This window comes from Protopterus annectens, chromosome 2.part0 (genome assembly GCF_019279795.1).
Source record: "Protopterus annectens isolate FY-2018-M chromosome 2.part0, PAN1.0, whole genome shotgun sequence".
Classification (NCBI taxonomy): Eukaryota; Metazoa; Chordata; order Ceratodontiformes; family Protopteridae; genus Protopterus; species Protopterus annectens.
The window spans coordinates 312,778,698-312,802,114 of NC_056728.1; the positions used below are offsets into that span (position 1 = coordinate 312,778,698).

The 23,417-nt window shown below is 41.2% G+C and overlaps 1 protein-coding gene across 1 annotated transcript in view; it reads left to right on the top strand.

The window, feature by feature from the left end:
* MEGF10 (multiple EGF like domains 10) overlaps positions 1-23,417 on the top strand; it is a 973,700-nt gene that overhangs the window by 340,299 nt on the left and 609,984 nt on the right. The window contains exon 5 of the mRNA XM_044060794.1: positions 17,723-17,815. Coding sequence (XP_043916729.1) covers positions 17,723-17,815 — 93 coding nt within the window. The remainder of the gene's footprint in view (positions 1-17,722; positions 17,816-23,417) is intronic.

Sequence of the window (23,417 nt, forward strand, 5' to 3'; positions counted from 1 at the left end):
ATGCACAGCAAGTTGGTATTTACTGAGTTAAAATGGTAGTGTCATATGAATTAATTATGCATTTAAACTGGATGCTATGTATTGGAATGCAAAATTAAATTTGTGTCTGTCTCATATTTGTAACTGTCTGATTGTCAGTACTGCAATGACTGAATGACATTTTAGAAGTGAAACTGAGTATGTGCAGATGTATTTATCACATAGAACTTTATATATGCTGCTTGTAGTTCATATTTTGTCTGCATTACAAGTACACTCCATTCCAAGGATAAAGAAAAAAATACATACCATTTCCTTCACGTGGGCAGGCTCAGAAGAACCAGTTGCACTACCCAAAGGTGGTTGCTTTGTCTACGTATGGATTTCTGTTTGAACTAATGTCTCTATTTCCTATGTTGTTTGATGCAAAGATCTTTCTGACAGACAGAGGTATGCGTCTTAAATCCCCCATTGCTGTTACCAGTATGACAAGGGAATAAGAACTGTGCAACCCAAATTCTCATCACTGTGATCTGAAGTATGCATGCAAAGGGGACTGACATTAAAAAAGTATGTCAAAATGTGTACTACTGCCTTAGGTTATGACAGACACCTTTCATACCCCGATAAGTTCTACACTGCCATCTACAGAACAGGATTATAACATCTTGTTTGCGCACCTATCTACCTTTTCCATTTATTGTCAAAGTAAACTTTATTGTCATTTAGAACTACACATGTGTAACCTAAACGGAATTTTGTGCATCAGCTCAGTTCTTACGATTACAAAGGAAAGCGAAACAACACATACAGGTAGAGGAATAAACATAACCAACAAATACTATAGTACTCTGAATACAAGCAAGAAACAGCAGAGACATTTACCAACACTCATATATGAAAAAAATACCCTCCCCTGAGTTAAATTAACTACCCTATTTAAAGTAAAACAAAACACACTATAGATTGAAATTCTTAAGCTATTTGTCTAATATTGTGCTTGAGTGAGTTAAATAATACTGACTATGGATATAATAAATAAATATTGCACTTACTTGGAATATATGTAAGTATATATTGCACAAATAAATAAAAATTGACTTATGTGTCCAGACCCCTGGGACTAGTGCCCAAGTTCGGAAGTCTAATCACTGTAGGGTAGAAACTGTTACTGAATTTTGTAGTCCTGCAGTGGATGCTGCGATATCTTCTGCCTGATGCCAGATGCTTAAACAGTCCATACACAGGATGTGTGTTGTCCTGTATTGTTTTGGTGGCCTTTCAGATGCTTCTTGCAGAATAAAGAAGTTGTATTGAGGGAAGACTGGAACTTGTTACCTTCTCTGCAAGCCTCAACAGTGTTTGTAGCACCTTTCTTGGTATAACTGTGCAGCTTCCAAACCACACTCTGAAGTTGAGGATGCTCTGTATTACACTTCTACAGAAGATGGAGAGACTATGAGGAGGAAGCTTAGCTTTTTTTCAGCCTTCCTAAAGTCAAGATGTTGGTGCACTTTCTTTCCTGACCATGAGAGATCCTTTGATATGTGTATGCCCAGGAATTTTCTACTCTTAACCCTCTCCAAACTCTCACTATTGATCCTGAGCACTAGAAGGTTTGTTTTCCTTTTCCTGAAGTCTTTGATAATCTCTTTGGCCTTGTTCACATTCAGGTCAAGGTTGTTACTCTCACACTAACTGATCAGAGATACTACCGCCTCTCTGTATGCTCTTTCATCCTCATTTGTGATGACTGTGGTGCAAACTTGATGATGTGGTTGGACCTGTGCTTTGCATAGCAGTCATGGGTCAGGGTGGTGAATAAAAGTGGGCTGAGAACACATCCTTGTGGAACCCCGGTGTTAATAGTGATGCACTTTGATGTGTTCTTACCTGAGGACATCCTCTATGGTCTGTCAATCAGGAAGTCCAGAAGGCAGTTACAGAGATGTTTACCGATTCTTAAATGTACCAATTTTTCATCAGCTGCATTGGTACCACCATATTAAATGCGGAGCTGAAGTCTATGAACAGCATCCTCACATAGTTGTCTTTGCCCTCTAAATATTCAAGGGAGATGTGTAGTGCTACTGATATGGCATCAATTGTGGATAAGTTAGCTCTGTACACAAACTGCAGAGGGTCAAAATCAGGAGGTAGGCATGCTCAAAGATGCTTTTTGATCAGCTGCTCAAAACATTTCATAACCGTGTATGTCAAAGTGACTAGTCTGTAGTCGTTTGGGCTGGAGGGAGTGTTTTTCTTAGGTAGTGGGATGATGTTAGTTTCCTTGTAGCATTAGGGTACTTTTGTCATGGCAAAAGAGGTGTTAAATATTTGCTTGAGCACTGTGAATAGTTGATCAGCACAGCCTTTAAACACCTTGCCCAGTATGTTGTCTGGGCCAGCAGCCTTCCCTGGGGTTCAATCTTCTTACCTCATCTTTGCTGAGGCTGAGTACTACAGCCTTCTCATCAGTGGGTAGCTTTAGTGCCAACTTGTTGATGTTCATCGTGTTTCACTGTTGCAGTCATTACTCTTGGGTTATCCCGATGGCAGACTACCCTCAGTCGGCCAGAATTCCAAAGTCTAGGTCCGGCGTCGGTTGCTGTTGCCTCTTCCCTGACGTCAGTGCACCAGGGGTATAAAAGATGCAGCCGACACCATTTTCTTCAGTCTTTCTTGCGGCATGGTGCCTGAAGCAAAAGCAGTTCGTAAGTGCTGGTCGGCCGACTCCTGAGATATTCAAATCTGAATTTCAGAACCGAAGTCTTCATTAAAGCTAAGTACCCCGCTGGGGAAACTTTTTTTTTGCTCCAGACTGATGTCAGAAAAAGTTAACAATTGTATTTCTTGTGGGAAGCAAATACCTCATAAGGATTTTCACTCTTACTGTATTCCTTGCCTAGGCCCTGATCACAACATTGCTAGCTGTCGGTTTTGTGTTAGATTTAACCAACGCACTATTAAGCGTCGGTTCAATTTTGCATTTCATTACTTTGGTCAAAGATTTAATTATATAATGCCGTCAGACCAGCCGACAACCAGAGTTTACAAAAAACGCAAGGACAAGGAAAAGGATAGGCATCCGAGGTCCAAAACTGACGACGAGGCCTCTGCTAGGCCAGCCGCTGGTTCGCCGGTTCTCAGTGAGGCACTTTCACAGCCACTGGCGCCTGCTACCTCAGAGCCACAGGCCACTTCCAGCTCCCACGTGGAGCCAACTGGGCCTCTGGATACTCAAGGTATTGGACACGCGGAAATCATTCCCTCAGATGGGTCCGGAGCCGCTGAGCAGGCATAGGCTTCTGAGGGTGTCTTCAGACCTACACAACTATATATTAAGCCATCTTCAGCTTCAAAGACAAAGACTAAAGCAGCTCTAAAGACAAAGAAACAAGTACAGCATTCTCCTGCTCAGGCTTCCATGCCTAAAAAACAGATGCTCAAAATGGCCGAAGACCTAATTACTTTGATCAGGGGCTCCCATCCCCCCTCCTGATAAGAGGCCTAGGCAAGAGACAGAGTATGATTCTTCTGATCAGGTTTCAATTTCTTCTGATTCCTCTTCTGAATAGGATTACTCCATGCTTCCCTATGAGTATTCTGATGCTGAAGAATTAATTCCTTCAGCCTCTCCTCCTGAGGATTATTCTTTTGGGGAAACCCTGCATACCATGAGGGAGCATTTCCACTGGGAGAGCCAAGACTATTCTGAATCTAAGAAAAGGCTCAGGGACTTTCTACTTCTTCCTCAGCACAGACCCCTTGCTATTCCACCTGTTCTAGACATTGTAGATGATTATTTTCAGAGTCCGGCCTGTCCCCTGACTCTTTACCCCCTGCACCTGCTAAGCCAGACAGATACTACAGAGTCCCGGATTCTCATAAATTCCTATATAAAAATCCCGCTGCTGACCCAGAAACTATATCTCAGGGTCCCAAAGGGGTCAAAGCTTCCACTGCAAAAAACCTTGTCCCCTCTGATAGGGATACTAGGGCTCTAGACAGATGGGGGAAAAAAAGTCTACACTTCTGCTACCCTGGCTGTAAGGGCTTTAAATTGTCAGTTTCATCTGCTTAAATATCAGCAATATTTAATGTCACTGCTTAAACAGAAATTGTTGACAAATACTGAATGTTCAGAGAACAAGGAATTGCAGGATTTATTGCATGCAGCTGAACAAGTGGGAAAGCATACTTTGCAATGTGGTTATGATTCACTGAAGGCCTCTTGCAGGGCCACTGTTACAGGTCTGTTATTAGAAGACATGCTTGGTTAAAGGAACAGAATCTGCCTGATCATGTTAAAGCAAAATTATTAGATGCATCATTGCAGCATGATACTTTGTTTGGTAGTAAAGCAGAAGAGGTGTTGAAAAAAATGGAGGATAAAGCAAAATCCATGCAGACAGTCAAGGATTTCTTACAGGTACAGCCACCCAGGTTTAGCAGGAACTGGCCTTCTAAAAAATTGGTCCTTTCCAGTGTTAGACAGGCCACAAAGAGGCAGATACAGGCGTCCCAGAGGCAGATCTCAGTCCCAAGGCTCATACAGGCCTAAACAATGGGGTGCTCCTACCTCCAAAAGCGGAGAAGACAAATCACAGCCTTACAGGAAACAGTCACAATGACTTTCCTCTACCAGATCCAAGCACTTTTCTTTTGGCAGCCCCCTTAGGGGGAAAACTAGCACTTTTTTCATCAAATTGGCAAATGGTTACCCAAGACAAATGGGTCCTGAACATAGTGCCCCAAGGCTACAGGTTCCATTTTCACACTCTACCAAGGTCAAAAGGTATGTCAGACCTGCCACACAATCAATGGGCAGAGGCACAAAAACAAATTACAGCCCTCATGGACATGAGGGCCATTCAGCAAGTACCGCAACAAGAGCAGGGGAAGGATTTTACTCCAGAGATTTCCTAGTACCCAGGAAGGACAAAACCTAGAGACCACTACTGGACCAGTCTATTCTAAATACGTTTCTGGAAGTTCCAAAATTCAAGATGTTGACTCTACAGCAGCTACTGCCCATGCTGGGCAAGAGGGCTTGGCTCGTAACTTTGGACCTAAAAGAGGCATACCTGCATGTCCCAATCAGACAATCTTGCAGAAGATACCTCAGATTCATAGCCGGCTCAATGCATTATTAATTCTCTGCACTGCCCTTTTGCTTATCTACTGTGCCCAGGGTCTTCACAAAATGCCTGCCACCAGTAATTGCGTTTTTCAGACAAAAAGGAATTCAAATATATCCCTACTTGGACGACTGCCTAATTCAAGCAGAGAACAAAGATATTCTTCTAAAGCATATGGCGTTTGTAAAAAGATTACTAATTGGCCTAGGGTACACAGTAAATGAAAAGAAATCAAAACTAGTGCCCTCTCAAGAGATAATATTCCTGGGTGCAAGCTTAAATGCAACTGCCCAGATGGCTTATCTCACGCCAGACAAACAAAAGCATCTGACTACTTACTTCAAGAAATTGGCAACAAAAACCCACTTATCTGCAAGGAAAATCCTGCAGGCCTTGGGTTTCATGGCATCCTGCATTCTACTAATGCCATATGCCAGACTGCATATGAGGAAACTACAATGGTATCTAAAAAGTGTTTGGACTCCGCATTGCCACAGCCTGGAGACAGTAATTGCACTCATTCCCTGCCTGCAACAGGAGTTTTGATGGTGGGCAGAAGCCTGTCATCACAACAAGCGTCTGCCATTCAGTCTACCCACAGCCAGACACACACTGACAACGGATGCATCACATTATGCCTGGGGGGCCCATATGGCAGGAAAATGTATTCAGGGCACATGGTCTGCAAACTAGATGAATCTTCACATCAATCAAAAAGAGATGCTAGCTGTTCAAAATGCCCTGACAGCTTTCAAGGACCTGCTTCATCCAGGACAATTACTGATAAAGACAGACAACACTACGGTCATGTGGTACATAAACAAGCAGGGAGGTACACATTCCTACCCCCTCTGCAGACAAGCAATGACCTTATGGGACACAGCATTGGCTTTTCAAGTTCACCTGCAAGCACAATTCCTGCCAGGAAAAACAAATACTCTGGCAAACGAACTAAGCAGCAACCTCATGGATCCCCACAAATGGAAACTGGATCCGCAAGTATTCAGCATGATAATAAGGAAATCGGGATGCCCAGACATAGATTTATTTGCCTCCCCTCACAACTGCCAATTGCAGAGATTTTGCACAAGGATTTATCACAAGCAAGCATGGAAAGTGGATGCCCTATCCTTCATCTGGAAAAATCTAACAGTATAGGCCTTTCCTTCGCTGCCTCTCCTTCCCAGGGTACTCCTAAAGGTCAGACAAGAGAAGCCAAAAATTATACTGATTGCACCAGACTGGCCATGCCAGCACTGGTACCCAATCCTAAAGAGTTTGTCTCAAGGTCCAGCATGGATATTGCCTCAAACTTCTCACTTGCTGACCCAACAAAATAATCAGATCCTGCACAGCCAAGTCAGGACCTTAAATCTGGCAGCATGGCAGATAATTTAGCCATTCAGAACACTCCTCTTTCAAAAGCTGTTTTGGATGTTATCTTGGAGGCCAGGAGGTCCAGTACCAGAAAATCTTATGCAGAGAAATGGAAGAGATTCTGTGCTTGGAACCAGGAACAAGGCATTGACACGTGTGTACTAAATATCCCTCAGATTTTACAATACCTAACTGAGATGCTTTCTGAGACCTTTCTTTATCATCAATTAAGATTCATGCCTCTGCCATTTCAGCCCATTACAATGCGGAACCACCTATCTTTTCTCATCATTTAATAAGGCAGTACCTCAGTGGGGCCAAAAGCATTAGGCCTCCAAGGAGAGCATCTATTCCGGCCTGGGATCTCAATTATGTTTTGGAAAAACTCACACTGCCTCCTTTTGAGCCAGCATCAACAGCAGATATAAAATTCTTATCCTGGAAAACAGCTCTGCTACTAGCAATAACCTCTGCAAGGTGAGTCTCGGAGTTACAAGCACTCATGGCTGTGGAATCTTTTATCATTTTTCATCCAGACATGGTTTCTCCAAGGACAAACCCTACATTTATGCCTAAGGTGGTGTCCAGTGTGGCCCTCAGCAAAACCATTCACTTGCCTACCTTTTATCCAAATCCACAGAACAAGGGTGAGAAAATTCTGCATTCTTTGGACATAAACAGGCAGCTACGCTTCTACTTGGACTGAACTAAAGCTTTCAGAAAGACTGAGCAACTTTTAGTGTCATATGCTGCGGGATCACAAGGAAAGGCTATCTCAAAACAGACTATTTCTAAATGGATAAGCCATCGCATCCGTTTCTGCTATTCTCAACATGGCAAATCAGTGCCTAAGGACACTAGGCCTCATTTCACCAGAGCAGCAGCCACTTCAGCAGCCTTCCTCAGAGGAGTACCAACCAAAGATATCTTAGAGGCTGCAACCTGTTGTTCAGTGCACACCTTCACAAAGCACTACCACTTACCTCTTTACTCTAGGTCCAGAGCAGGCTTTGCCACTGCAGTCCTGCAGGGCCTCATAGCCTCTCCTAATCCTATTTAGCCCAGCCTCCCATCCTCAGCTTTGGGATTCAACAGTGAAACACGATGAACATAGTACAGTTGTGTACCTACCATAAATGTAGATGTTAGAGTGTATTCACTGTTGCAGTCCAGGTTACCCACCCATCATCCCCCTTTCCTTTGCTGGAACTTATCTGCACTTCTCTATCCTACACAAACTATTTGGTGTATTTGCTTGTAGATGAAGGAAATGTTATTTTTGTGCATGCGTTTCTTATTGGCATATTTTTCAGCCTACCAATTTGGGGTTACATGACATCTGGGGCAAGAAAAACTGAAGAAAATGGCGTCAGCTGCATCTTTTATACCCCTGGCGCACAGACGTCAGGGAAGAGGCGACAGCAACTGACGCCGGACCTAGACTTTGGAATTCTGGCCGACTGAGGGTAGCCTGCCAGCAGGATAACCCAAGAGTAAAGACTGCAACAGTGAATACACTCGAACATCTACATTTATGGTAGGTACACAACTGTACTTTTCTTTCCTCAAATCTACCAAAGAAGATGTTCAAACTGTCCAGGAATTCGATACTGTCCTCATACTGTGCTGACCTCATTTTGTAGTCAGTGATCGCCTATATGCCTTGCCGTAGTCTCCTTGCATTCTTCATATCTTCAAAGTGGCTCTGTACATTTCTGCCATACTCTTTTTTTTTTTTTTTTTTTTTTTTTTACCCTCCTTTATACCCCTTCTCAGATTACCTCTTGCTACATTTAGGGCTGCTTTGTGCTTAGCTCTATAAACTGCATTTCTCTCCTTCAGAAGCTCATATACCTTAGGGGTGAGCCATGGCTTCTGATTAGCTCCAATAGTGATACAGCTCCAGTAGTGATACTCTTTGTATTTGTTACCCCATCAATGCAGTTTGAAATGTATGCCACCACTACCTCATTGTATTCATCAATGTTCAAATGCTGATTCACTGTGGCTGCCTCCTTAAACATATCCCAGTTGCGTCTTTCAAAGCAGCCTTGGAGGGCCTCTATAGCCTCCTCGGGCCATACCCTGATTTGTTTCTTTGTGGGTTTTTCTCTAAACAGTGCAGACTTGTAAACTGGTGATAGAAAGATGTTATAATGGTCAGAGTTTCCCATATTGGCAGAAATAATGAGAGGATGAGCAATATAGTATTAACTGTGTTCTGAGAACAATTACATGTATTCTGCATTATATTTTAATTTGTCAGCAACACACTAGATTTCCTCTGGATAAATTTTTAAGGGAAGAACAAAAGCTTGACCTTTTTCTGACCACAGTGATGCTACATTCTCTGCTTTTTTTTGGGCTGTCATGTTTGTGGCTGTTGTACTTCTGTGCTGGTAAATGAATAGTGCTGTTTATTACCACTGGTATTGGCCTGCTGCTAAAGGTACTACTGAGGCTTAATTTTGCCTTAGGTTTCTATCAACTGGTGTTGCCTACTGGATAGCAAAATGTATTTTATGCTGTGCTATTGTACCTTTTGGCCCTCATCTCCATTGCTGACCTCTGTTTCTTACTCTTCCTCATATAGTCCTATTTCTCCATTCATGTGTAAGCAGCTTATGCACTGACTCTATCAGTAGGTGGTCCTCCCTGTACAAGGAAGATGTTCTTCTTGATGCCAGCTAATATAAAGTAGATGGCCTCAGGAAGTTGGAAGCCAGAGAAGGGGACATCATACTGCTTCCTGAGGAAGGAATTTATTAACCGAAGGGAAAAAGTCTTACAAGGGGAAGGACTGCCATAGCCTAGAAAGAATAATGCTGCTGTGTATAACACCATGGTCCCACGTAGTAATGCTGCTGTGTTTAACACCATGCTCCCAGGTAGGTGTTGCTGTGTTTAACACCATGGCCCCACGTAATAATGCTGCTGTGTTTAACACCATGGCCCTACGTTGTAATGCTGCTGTGTTTAACACCATGGCCCCACGTAGTAATGCTGCTGTGTTTAACACCATGGCCCTACGTAGTAATGGTGCTATGTTTAACACCATGCTCCCAAGTAATAATGCTGCTGTGTTTAACACCATAGCCCCATGTAATAATTCTGCTGTGTTTAACACCGTGCTCCCACATAATAATGCTGCTGTGTTTAACACCATAGCCCCATGTAATAATTCTGCTGTGTTTAACACCATGCTCCCACGTAATAATGCTGCTGTGTTTAACACCATGCTCCCACATAATAATGCTGCTGTGTTTAACACCATAGCCCCATGTAATAATTCTGCTGTGTTTAACACCATGCTCCCACATAATAATGCTGCTGTGTTTAACACTATGGTCCCACGTAATAGTGCTGCTGTGTTTAACACCATGGCCCCATGTAATAATGCTGCTGTGTTTAATACCATGCTCCCACTTAATAATGCTGCTGTGTTTAACACCATGGCCCCATGTAATAATGCTGCTGTGTTTAACAGCATGCTCCCACCTATGCACTGCTGTATATAACACCCTGCCCCCACGTAATAATGCTGCTGTGTTTAATACCATACTCCCACATAATAATGCTGCTGTGTTTAATACCATGGCCCCATGTAATAATGCTGCTGTGCTTAATACCATCCTCCCATGTAATAATGCTTCTGTTTAACACCATGCTCCTATGTGTGTGTTGCTGTGTTTAACACCATGGCCCCATGTAATAATGCTGCTGTGTTTAACACCATGATCCCACGTAATAATGCTGCTGTGTTTAACACCATGCTCCCACATAAGTGCTGCTGTGTTTAACACCATGGCCCCACGTAATAATGCAGCTGTGTTTAACACAATGCTCCCATGTAATAATGCTGCTGTGTTTAACACCATGCTCCCACCTATGTGCTGCTGTGTTTAACACCATAGCCCCATGTAATACTTCTGCTGTGTTTAACACCATGCTCCCACATAATAATGCTGCTGTGTTTAACACTATGACCTCACGTAATAATGCTGCTGTGTTTAACACCATGGCCGCACATAATAATGCACGCTCCCACTTAATAATGCTGCCGTGTTTAACACCATGGCCCCACGTAATAATGCCGGTGCTTAATACCATGCTCCCTATTAATAATGCTGCTATGTTTAACACCATGGCCCCATGTAATAATGCTGCTGTTTTTAACAGCATGCTCTCACCTATGCGCTGCTATATAGAACACTCTGGCCCCATGTAATAATGCTGCTGTGTTTAACATCATGCTCCCACATAATAATGCTGCTGTGTTTAATACCATGGTCCCATGCAATAATGCTGCTGTGCTTAATACCGTCCTCCCATGTAATAATGCTTCTGTTTAACACCATGCTCCTATGTGTGTGTTGCTGTGTTTAACACCATGCTCCCACATAATAATGTTCCTTTGTTTAACACCATGCTCCCACATAGTAATGCTGCTGTGTTTAACACCATGCTCCCACGTAATAATGATGCCTCTTGGATGTTTGTGTAAGATCTACTACCCTAGAGTTCTCTTAACAGAAGACGGAGCTTTCATGGCAATTCTGCATTTTATTTTGATGGGCAACAGAGCTTGTAAAGTTATTAAAAGGCAACAAAGATGTAGCATCTTGTATGAATTTAGCTTCTACATCTGCCTTCAGCTTGTAATAAATGTTTTTATCAAAGTGTCCCCAGTTTCATTGAAACACTTTTGATTTGAGTCATGGACACCAACAGGTGAATGGTGCTAATGCAGGTTATCACACTGTTGAGTAATTTGTTACATTATTTAGGAGACAAAACCTTGACTATACCGCAAGCAACTCAGATCAGTTAGCATTCCAGGCAGCATATGAACCAGCCAAGAACAGATTCACTAAGTGACCTTTGCTAGTTTAAAGGCCATAGGGGAAAATACATTTGTTTGGTCCCTTTGCAGGAGCACCCCCTGAGAGTAGTTGTAGCACTGCAGCTTCTTGTAGACAGGGATCGGATGTACACACACTTAGCCTAGGAGTGTTGAAACTCCAGCCTAGCTGTGTGCATGTGTACAAGCATGTGTCTGTATTAAGCTTGGCACAGCAGGGTATCTTGTTGAGCTGTCTGGCCAATAGGGTGAAGTAGTGGACACAAAGTAAAGTTCTGACCCAGATGAACATGATGACATGCCACTGTCTGGCTCTCACTGTTAAAACTTAAAATGAGGTGCCCAAGAGGTTATTCTGCAGTGGAGGAAGGCACTAAATGGGTTATGGGTGCTATAGTCTGACAATTTGGGTAAATGACTAGGCATACAGGGCACCAGTGTGTGCTTGTTGAAGATCAGGTTTTTGCAAATGACCAAGAAGAAAAAAATAATAAAAGGAGTTACTGTATATTAAGTTGAATGGAGGAGTTGCACAGGGGATGATTAGGACTCTATCCCCCATGAAAAATGTTTCATCTCATTGTCTGTTCAGTCATTTAGGTTCAACAAAGCAAACTTCATTAGGACAGACAGTTACTAACTAAAGCAGTTTCTGCAAAGATTTATTGTAAAAAAGTCATGAAGTGTCTGAATGGTAAAGAAGCCTCCCTGAATAACATTTCTACACTGTTGATGAGACTGTGCCACGGCTAATTTTGTAAATGTTACAATAAATTTAAGTGATGGAAAGTTTGTGATGGTAACACTTGCATAACCTGTTCTTTTATTTGTTTTTTACAGTTCAGGTAATTAGAACCTTTGATTACTTCCAGTATTAGAATAACCCCAAAATATAATTTTGTAAAAAAAATAATAATAATAATAGCCACTTACTGGCTTACTTTAAATTCAGTGACTATTATTTTTAACAGTAGAAATGCATGCTGAAATGCAGTTGTGTGGCGTCTTCCACAGATTGCTGAATTCAGATCAGATGAAATATAATTAGCTAAATCCTTTTCGGTGAATCCTCCTATACTCAAAAGCCTTCCTGAGTGAGGTGAAGGAGCCCTCCAAACAAATCCACCAAAGGTATAGACGATATCATTCCCAAACTGAACAAAGGTTATTCTGGGGTTATAACACTTGTAGTATTATTTTAGTTGGAGGGTGATTGTCATGTCCTAAAGTTTCAGCAAATATTGAGAACCACACTTCACTGAATCTGATGTTGGGGCATTGTGTTCACAGTTTTACCTCCTTTGTCCCACCTTACAGAGCAGTTACAGAGTACCTTACAGAGTAATTACAGAGCACCGTAGAGAGCAAGTACAGAGCACCTTACAGAGCAGTTACAGAGCACCTTATGGGACACCTTACAGAGCAGTTACAGAGCACCTTACAGAGCAAGTACAGAGCACCTTACAGAGTAGTTACTGAGCAGTTACAGAGCACCCTACAGATCAGGTACAGAGCACCTTACAGAGCAGGTACAGAGCACCTTGTAGAGTAGTTGCAGAGCAGTTACAGTGCACCTTACAGAGCAGGTACAGAACACCTTAAAGAACAGGTACAGAACACCTTACAGAGAAGTTACAGAGCACCTTACAGAGCAGTTACAGAGCACCTTATGGAACACCTTACAGAGCAGTTACAGAGCACTTTACAGAGCAAGTACAGAGTACCTTACAGAGCAGTTACAGAGCACCTTATGGAACACCTTACAAAGCAGTTACAGAGCACCTTATGGAACACCTTACAGAGCAGTTACAGAGCACCTTACAGAGCAAGTACAGAGCACCTTACAGAGTAGTTACTGGGCAGTTACAGTGCACCTTACAGAGCAGTTACAGAGCACCTTACAGAGCAGTTACAGAGCACCTTATGGAACACCTTACAGAGCAGTTACAGAGCACCTTACAGAGTAGTTACTGAGCAGTTACAGTGCACCTTACAGAGCACCTTACAGAGCAGTTACAGAGCACCTTACAGAGCAAGTACAGAGCACCTTACAGAGAAGGTACAGAGCACCTTGCAGAGTAGTTACTGAGCAGTTACAGAGCACCTAACAGAGCAGTTACAGAGCACCTTACAGAGCACCTTACAGAGTGGGTACAGAGCACCTTGCAGAGTAGTTACAGAGCAGGTACAGAACACCTTACAGAACAGGTACAGAGCAGTTACAGAGCACCTTACAAAGCAGTTACAGAGCACCTTACGGAACACCTTACAGAGCAGTTACAGAGCATATTACAGAGCAAGTACAGAGCACCTTACAGAGTAGTTACTGAGAAGTTACAGTGCACCTTACAGAGCAGGTACAGAACATCTTACAGGACACCTTACAGAGCAGGTACAGAGCACCTTACAGACCAGGTACAGAGCAGTTACAAAGCACCTTACAGAACAGGTACAGAGCAAGTACAGAGCACCTTACAGAGCAGGTACAGAGCACCTTGCAGAGTAGTTACTGAGCAGTTACAGAGCACCTAACAGAGCAGTTACAGAGCACCTTACAGAGCGGGTACAGAGCACCTTGCAGAGTAGTTACAGAGCAGGTACAGAACACCTTACAGAACAGGTACAGAGCAATTACAGAGCACCTTACAGAGCAGTTACAGAGCACCTTATGGAGCACCTTATAGAGCAGTTACAGAGCACCTTACAGAGTGGGTACAGAGCACCTTGCAGAGTAGTTACAGAGCAGTTACAGTGCACCTTACAGAGCAGGTACAGAACATCTTACAGAACACCTTACAGAGCAGGTACAGAGCACCTTACAGACCAGGTACAGAGCAGTTACAAAGCACCTTATAGAACAGGTACAGAGCAGTTACAGAGCACCTTACAGAACAGGTACAGAGCAGTTACAGAGCACCTTACAGAACAGGTACAGAGCAGTTACAGAGCACCTTACAGAACAGGTACAGAGCAGTTACAGAGCACCTTGTTGAGCAGGTACAGAACATCATACAGAGCAGTTACAGAGATCCTTACAGAGCAGTTATAGAGCACCTTAAAGAGCACCTTATAGAGCAGTTATGGAGCACCTTACAGAGAAGGTACAGAGCATCTTACAGGGCAACTTACAAAGCAGGTACAGAGCTGCTTACAGAGCACCTTACAGAGCAGGTACAGAGCACCTTACAGAGCAGGTACAGAGCGCCATACAGAGCAGTTACAGAGCGCCTTACAGAGCAGGTACAGAGCACCTTACAGAGCTGGTACAGAGCACCTTACAGAGCAGGTACAGAGCACCTTACAGAGCAGTTACAGAGCACCTTACAGAGTAGTTACAGAGCGCCTTACAAAGCAGGTACAGAGCAGTTACAGAGTGCCTTACAGAGCAGTTACAGAGCACCTTACAGAGCAGTTACAGAGCGCCTTACAGAGTAGGTACAGAGCACCTTACAGAGCAGTTACAGAGCACCTTACAGAACAGGTCCAGAGCAGCTTACAGAGCAGGCACAGAGCAGCTACAGAGGCCCTTATAGAGCACCTTATAGAGCAGGTACAGAACACCTTACAGAGCATCTTACAGAGCAGGTACACAGTACCTAAAAGAGCATTTGCAGAGCACCTTAGAGAGCACCTTACAGAGCAGGTACAGAGCACCTTACAGAGCAGGTACAGAGCACCTTACAGAGCAGGTACAGAGCCCCTTACAGTGCAGGTACATAGCACCTTACAGTGCTGGTACACAGCACCTTATAGAGCAGGTATAGAGCATCTTACAGGGCACCTTACAGAGCAGGTACAGTGTACCATACAGAGCAGTTACAGAGCACATTACAGAGCACCCTACAGAGCACGTACAAGAGCACCTTATAGAGCACCTTGCATAGAAGGTACAGAGTATCTTACAAGGCACCTTACAGAGCAGGTATAGAACTCCTTACAGAGCACCTTTCAGAGCAGTTACATAGCAGTCACAGAGCACCTTACAGAGCAGTTACATAGCAGGCACAGAGCACCTTACAGAGCAGGTACAGAGCAGTTACAAAGCACCTTACAGAACAGGTACAGAGCAGTTACAGAGCACCTTACAGAACAGGTACAGAGTAGTTACAGAGCACCTTACAGAACAGGTACAGAGCAGTTACAGAGCACCTTACAGAACAGGTACAGAGCAGTTACAGAGCACCTTACAGAACAGGTACAGAGCAGTTACAGAGCACCTTGTTGAGCAGGTACAGAACATCATACAGAGCAGTTACAGAGATCCTTACAGAGCAGTTATAGAGCACCTTAAAGAGCACCTTATAGAGCAGTTATGGAGCACCTTACAGAAAAGGTACAGAGCATCTTACAGGGCAACTTACAAAGCAGGTACAGAGCTGCTTACAGAGTACCTTACAGAGCAGGTACAGAGCACCTTACAGAGCAGGTACAGAGCGCCTTACAGAGCAGGTACAGAGCCCCTTACAGTGCAGGTACATAGCACCTTACAGTGCTGGTACACAGCACCTTATAGAGCAGGTATAGAGCATCTTACAGGGCACCTTACAGAGCAGGTACAGTGTACCATACACAGCAGTTACAGAGCACATTACAGAGCACCCTACAGAGCATGTACAAGAGCACCTTATAGAGCACCTTGCATAGAAGGTACAGAGTATCTTACAAGGCACCTTACAGAGCAGGTATAGAACTCCTTACAGAGCACCTTTCAGAGCAGTTACATAGCAGTCACAGAGCACCTTACAGAGCAGTTACATAGCAGGCACAGAGCACCTTACAGAGCAGGTACAGAGCAGTTACAAAGCACCTTAAAGAGCAGGTACAGAGCAGTTACAGAAGCTGGTAACTGACTGTTGATTACAGCTGTGAACTGGCATGGACTTAGTTAACACAATCTCCATTTGGACATTTTTTAGTCCTAGGTTAAATGATTTATATGTTGAAGTACAGTATCAGAGACAATGAAAATAAGGGAACAGTTGTGTCTGCATGAGTCAACCCACATGCTTAGCAGCAATTAACTGAAATGCATTCTTTAGCAATAGTAGGGAACATAAAATCTGGTATTTTTGTTTGCATTGCAGGAACAAGACAGGCAGCTTGAAAAACAATGTACTGTCAGTATGGCTTTTCTCATTAGGCTATGGTGGGATATAACGAATTAGAAAATAATACTAAATACACAATGTGATACTGAGTCATTAAAACTGCACAGAAGGACAAGGTACGATGAAAAGCATATTACTTTGTTCCTGAGGTGGAGTCTTGCTTTAAGGATTGCAATTTTACATTCATGCAAAATTTTTAAACTGCTAAATGTTTTGAAGGAGACATGTTGGGGGGGGGGGTAGTACATTAACTCTTTGGAAACATGTTGTTGTGTCTTTCGGCTTATCCTGGTTAGGGGTCGCCACAGCGGAACTCCAGTCCGCTAATGTTTGGTAGTGGATTTTTACGTGCCGAGTTACCAGCCCTGACACAAAACCTTCAACGAAGGCACGCCCATTCACGCATGCCTCCACACAGAAGACGCTCTAGCTGAGAATGGAACGCGACAACGTCTTGCTGTGAGGCGACAACGCTACCGCAGCACCACTACTGCGACTCTTTGGAAACATAAAGTTTTAAATACATTGTCAATGTTCAGTTTCAAAGTGGGCTTGCTTGCCATGTCTGAGCAGTGCAGTAGTCTGACTAAACATTTGTTAAATGCTTTGCTTCCACAGCAAAATTATCAACATTAAACTAACCTGTCAGGAGAAACATACACAGCTTTAATGGAAGAATGCTAGATTTGATCAGAATGTAGATGCACCGAACTCATGGGGCCTATTTTATATTCATGGTTCCCATTTAAATATAGATTAAGAAACAATGCTTTCTTCAGCTAAGTTTCTGGTGAAGTAGTTATTGTGTACTGATATCATTCATGTTTTCTCTTTAAATCTGCTTTCCGGGCTCCTTTAATTAAAAATGCTCTATGCAATGCCAATCTTAGTAGTAAATGCAAAAACAAGTGCTGCTCTGACAGTGAGACAAATGCATTAACGTCCTTCATTCTATCCATCTTTTAATGGCAGTTAACTCTTCATCATCGGGTAAAGTATTTTTAGGGTTGATTTAAATAAACAGAAATGTTAAACTTACTCTGGCAGGCATGAGCGTGTTTAAAGAACAGAGTAAACATTGTAAAATAGTTTTAATTTAAGCTAAACAGGCATTGCACATATAGAATTCTCCCAGAAGTCAGATTATTTTCATATATTGTTTTGTGGAGGATGATCTGTGAATGTTTAACAGCTGGATAGTAGAAATTATCCTGAGGTAACTTGATTTTTTTCTCTGCTTTCATCACGTCTTATAGCTCACTGTGCTGATAAATGTGTCCATGGTCGTTGCATTGCTCCCAACACCTGTCAATGTGAGCCTGGCTGGGGTGCACCCAACTGCTCCAGTGGTAAGTGTTCACCTGTTGCCGTCTATCCTAACTTCATTCTGTACTGCACACAGCCACTCTTAACTGCTTCTTTCTGTGAATCAGTGCAGACAATGTCACTGTTTGTTTACAGCACATATCATGCAGCTTAGATACTCCCATCTAATGTGAACAAGTGTGCCTTTCTAGTCACCATCATGTTTAACCTGCTCTAGAAGTTATTAATACCCATTTTAGAAAAAAAATATCGCATGCCAGTACAACAGTTTGCAGTATTTTCAGATCTGTCAGATTTTTTTTTGGTCTGATCACAGACTTTACAAATATGAAGCAACTGCTGCATGCATGCCTTCTGCACAGATAATAGCTGGTTGTGCAGCATGAATGTTATTATTTATAGTATTATTTTCCTCAGTTTTAATCACAGGCATTCCTTGTTTTACAACATTGTCAGTATACTGTGCAGTTTTATTTGTAATTCTTGGTGACATTGCATTAGTTGACCTCTGCTTCCCTGGTAAAGAAATGAATATGGAATTGCACATTTCAGTCCACTCCTGAAGGTATCAGGATTTTTCAGGATACCAAGGCAGAAAACGAAAAGTTTTGCTACTGTTAGTAACTGAGGTGGGTGGGGAGCATATGTTCACAGACGAATTAATGAAAAGATGCATAGGCATACTTAACTTTTAACCACAAAATATCCAGACAAAGCCAAAAATAATGGGAGAAACAGAGGCCCAAAGCCAGGGACAGGTTTTAAATACTGCACTTTATAAACTTTGCTATAGTAATAGGTTTTGTGTAAGCTTGCATTTTTCCTGAAGGACACGTAGTCTGAAACTTGAAAGTATGCCATTATTTACTGGCTAATTCTCAGTGATTTGCAAAGAAACCATACATTTTAGGTAGAAGAAACCAAAAAATATGGGAAGAATCTGGACATTCTGTAAAAATTTGGACAGTTGAGGGGCATGAGTACTGAGGTAATGTGACTTATGAAGAAATACAGAATGATGGGGAAAAGTGAAGCCAAAGCTTACTGAGATACGTGGGCTAAAGTAACAGTAAATTCAGAGTGATGTTTGTGCTAGGGAGACACTTAAAAATCAATGGGAATAAGTAGGTATATGTGAGCCGAGTTGTTTTTCCTTGGGAAAGACACATTCCTAGCCATAGCTGATAGACAATTTAAGGTTTTCATGGATGTGATATATTTTAATAAATGTATTTTATTTAACACAGCAAGCTTGAGTCTCTGTGATGCAGTCAGAGCACGAAAACAAAATTGTAGAATTTACAGTAGGAACACTATTTCAAACAGTAGGCCTTTTGCACATAACACCCTTCAGACTACACCTTACTTGAAAGTGTGCGTTTAATTAGTTAATATTGCCAAAGAGATATGTGCTTGATTGTACCAACAAAATACCGTGTCAGAAACATAATTAAACCTTTTTTCAAAATGGGTTTAAATTTGCTGGCAAAGAACTCTATAATGTACCACAATGAAGAAACTGCATACCATTTAGGTAGGCAATCATTAATCAGTCACTTGTTTGTGGATGTGTGGACCAGTGATAGGTTTGCCCCCCTATGCTTACCTGACAGACACAACCTGCAGTTAGTTTGTATGGAATTTGGGCTTTTAAAAGCAATGAAGAGAAGGTTTATCTTTTGCATTTGCCTTTTGGTGTTAGGCCTTGGGGGAAAAGCTTCAGAACAGTGCTGCTTAGACTTCCATCTCTCTTAAGCACTGTCTTGGGATTATTGGATAAACAAATGAAATTATTATCACATCGTTTAAGACTTGATAAACTGGTCAACTTCAGGAGATTACATGGTGAATGTCCCGCTGAAAAACTTCTGTATCCAGGTAGGCACTACACCTGTAAAATAGTGACTCACACACTATGAAAAAGACTAGTTAAAGAAAATTATTTTATATTTATCTAAAGATATTACGGGTCAGACCAACTTATTTTGATTCCTGTATCTTAAACCAGGATGGAAGATCAGTTGCCCTTCTGTGCCTTCTTTGTGGTAAAATGCCTGATTCTAAGTTATCTTATTGTCCTTGTGACTGTTTTCCTTGTATTGTTCCAATGTTCCTGTACACAAATTTACATCATCTTATATCTGGGAGGTAAGTGCTAGTAAGTGCCTAAAAAGGGAGATGCAAACTTGAAAGTGTGTCTACCATACCTCTCAACCTTTTAGTGCAAGAAATCTGGACAAATCCCCACAAAATAGGGGGACAACAGTCCCTCTATAGGGACAGATTTTAAATATTGCTCTTATAAACTTAGAAAGTTGTTAGAGTAACAGGGTTTGTTTTAACATACATTTTCTCAAGGATTTGAAGTCTGACACTCATATGTATGTCAGTATTTAGTGGCTTCAAACCTGAGAGTATCCCAGTGATTTTCCAGAAAATCACAAACTTTATGAAGAATAAATGAAAATCCAGACATTCTGCAAAAATCTGAACAGTTAAGAGGTATGAAACGTGCATACGACTAGGCATCTACAACTGCCTAAATATACCAACTCCAAGATCGCACTAGAGTGGAAAAATGTTCATTCCCTACCCTTACCCCCCCCCCACCCGTAAATTAAATACACCAACTCCAAGATCGCACTACAGTGGAAAAAGGTTAATTTCCCGACCTCAGTGTATGATGATTGTGATACAGTAAGGTTAGGAAATTAACTTTTTTCCACTATGGTGCAATCTTGGAGTTAGTATATTTAATTTATGGGGGAGGGTGCAGGGGGCTTTGCCCCCCTGCAGAAACGTAATAGAAAGTGTGTTTGTTAGTTAGATGTTGTTATAGGTGGAGAAGATGTTATTTACATATGCATTGTAGTTTTCAATGTTATGAAGCACACTTGCAATGTTCTGAGTTTTCAATGTTTTGGGTTTTCAGTGTTTTAGGATTTAGATGTTTTGGTCTCAATGTTATGAAATTCAACAGTATGAAATTTCAGTGTTATGAAGTAGACATATATATATATGTATGTGTGTATGCATGTATATGTGTGTGTATTTATGTGTGTGTGTGTGTGTGTGTGTGTGTGTGTGTGTGTGTGTGTGTGTATGTATGTGTGTGTGTGTGTGTGTGTATGTATATATATATATATATATATATATATATATGTGTGTGTGTGTGTGTGTGCGTGTGTGTGTATATATATATATATATATATATATATATATATATATATATATATATATATATATATATATATATCCATCACTGAAAGACCAGCTCTCCACAAACAATTAGATGTCAAAATTGTAATGATTGTCAGCAGAATAACAAAATTGGTGCATGTCTCTGCACCAGTAGCAGTATAGCATGACGGGTGTGAATCACAGCAACAAAAGCAGACCAGTTTTGCCCACTGGTATCATCAGTGCGACGAAGCAGGTTCCTCTTCAAGGCTAAATACAGAAATATTTAAAGAGACATACAGTCAACAAATCACATCACATAAGTGCATCATTATTAAACCTAAACACTAAATGCACATCAATATTCCTCCATAATAAAAAAGCATAATGCTAATGAATATAAAAATATATAAAGAAAAAATCTTTACCCCGGTACAACATTATACAATAAATTCATTTCTGTATTACAATATATCTATATATTTATAATTGCATGGATTAAAATATTCATTTATAAATAGCTCCCACATTAATAATCCATATTTTTTCTTTCCTATCTAAAAGTTGATGTTTACATTCAAGTGACAAACTTTGCACAATGAATACCCACAAAAAAAGACATGTGCAGAGTTGTGATCAAGTTTATGTTTTTATAAAGTACTTATATCACACTTACATTTCAAATCACTTAAATGAACTGCTTTATGCTGTTTCCATGGTTTATCTGTCCTTCATAGAAAACCCCACATTGGCACACTGCCATATATGTAACCCATACTGAAATACATGTAATTAAATGTCTGATAGAAAATACTCTGGATGTATTTACTGATGTAAAGAGTTGGTTTTGGATACCACCTTACAATATACACAATTTCCACAATATGTACTTCCAAAAGGATTATTATGACCCAAATTCTGATAACAAAAAATAACTCCTTTTATGCCAAGATAGATATTCTCCAATGCTATTACCATGCTGAAAACTAAAGTAACATTTATCATCCAACCATTTGTCAGAAAATGGGACAGTTTTTAGAAAGTACCAATACTTATTAATCATCTCGTGAATTTTAAAATTATTTGTACCGTATATGGTTGTAAGTCTCAGTTTTGACTCATTCTCATCAGCTTTGACAGAATAGTCAGACTGTAATAGACGATCTGCAGACATACCCAAAGCCCATAAATGTGCCTGCCTAATATCCCCTCCTCTGTAACCTCTCTAAATAAATCTGCCATCCATATTGATAGCTTCAGATTCAAAACTGTCCATTGAACTACAAATATGTCACGACCTCAGATACTGCGCCTTGGATTCATTACGATATATTTAGGATGGCAACTGGTAGATTCAAGTAATGAATTTTTAGTAAATGGTTTTCTGTACAAAGTAGTGGACATAGTACTATCAATCAGCTTTATAACACTCACCTCTAAAACTCAATATTTAACTTCCCCACAAAAATCAAACTAACACATGACATTATACTCATTTTACAGTGCGGCACTAAAGCCAGGCTGAGCTATTGAACTGATTGCTATATTGTTTTCAGACGAGAGATATCTGATGAAGCCAGAGTATTGTTTATTGCATGCTGGACTCAAGGATGAAGCAAGTGAGGAGGCAGGACTTCAGTTTCCTAAATCAGAGTCTTTATAGCAACTAATGTAGATACTCCTAATCACTGATTTATAGTTCCTAAGAATCTGATACCTTTGATTTGCATCCATCTTACAGCTTTTCAAAAACTCATCTGAGGCACTACGGCAGAAACACAAAATCGGAGGTATTTGAAGTATAGTATTTCATTGTAGAAAATGAGCGCTCTGAGGAAATACCAAAGACAGGCTTAGTAGGAAATTCTGATGTGTATACAAAAGCATGTAGTGGTGCAGTTTACTGCCAAGATGTACAACAATTAAAAAAAGACTTACAGAATATGATCTACAAATTATTTTGAAAGATTCCCCAAAGAAACAGACTGGTAGATTAACAAGATAATTGCCATTGCTATGAACTTTCTTCTGCATCAAAGTCTCTGTGTTATGCAGGGAGGATCTGAAAGACATTGTGTTCCTTGGGCAGATGCTAGCCCTCTCACTAAAACTGCATTGTATCATTATGTCTACCATTCACCAGCAGCACACATTTAAGCAGATAGGAACTACATCTTAACTAGAGGCAACTCAGAAATAAACTTGATCAAGTATGATTTTAAATCACAATAGCTCACGAGCTCCAGAAACGTTTACAATGGATATAAACTTAAATCTGTGATGTTAGAAGCATTATATCCTTGCTTTGTAGAGCATCTATTTTTTACATTTCATTGTTGTGTTTTATGAAATAAAACACCACAACTAACTCTAGAGAGGACAGTCTTGGAGGAGTGCCACGATGGACAAAGATTCCTGAAAAGAGGGTGAGTTACAGGTTTCTCA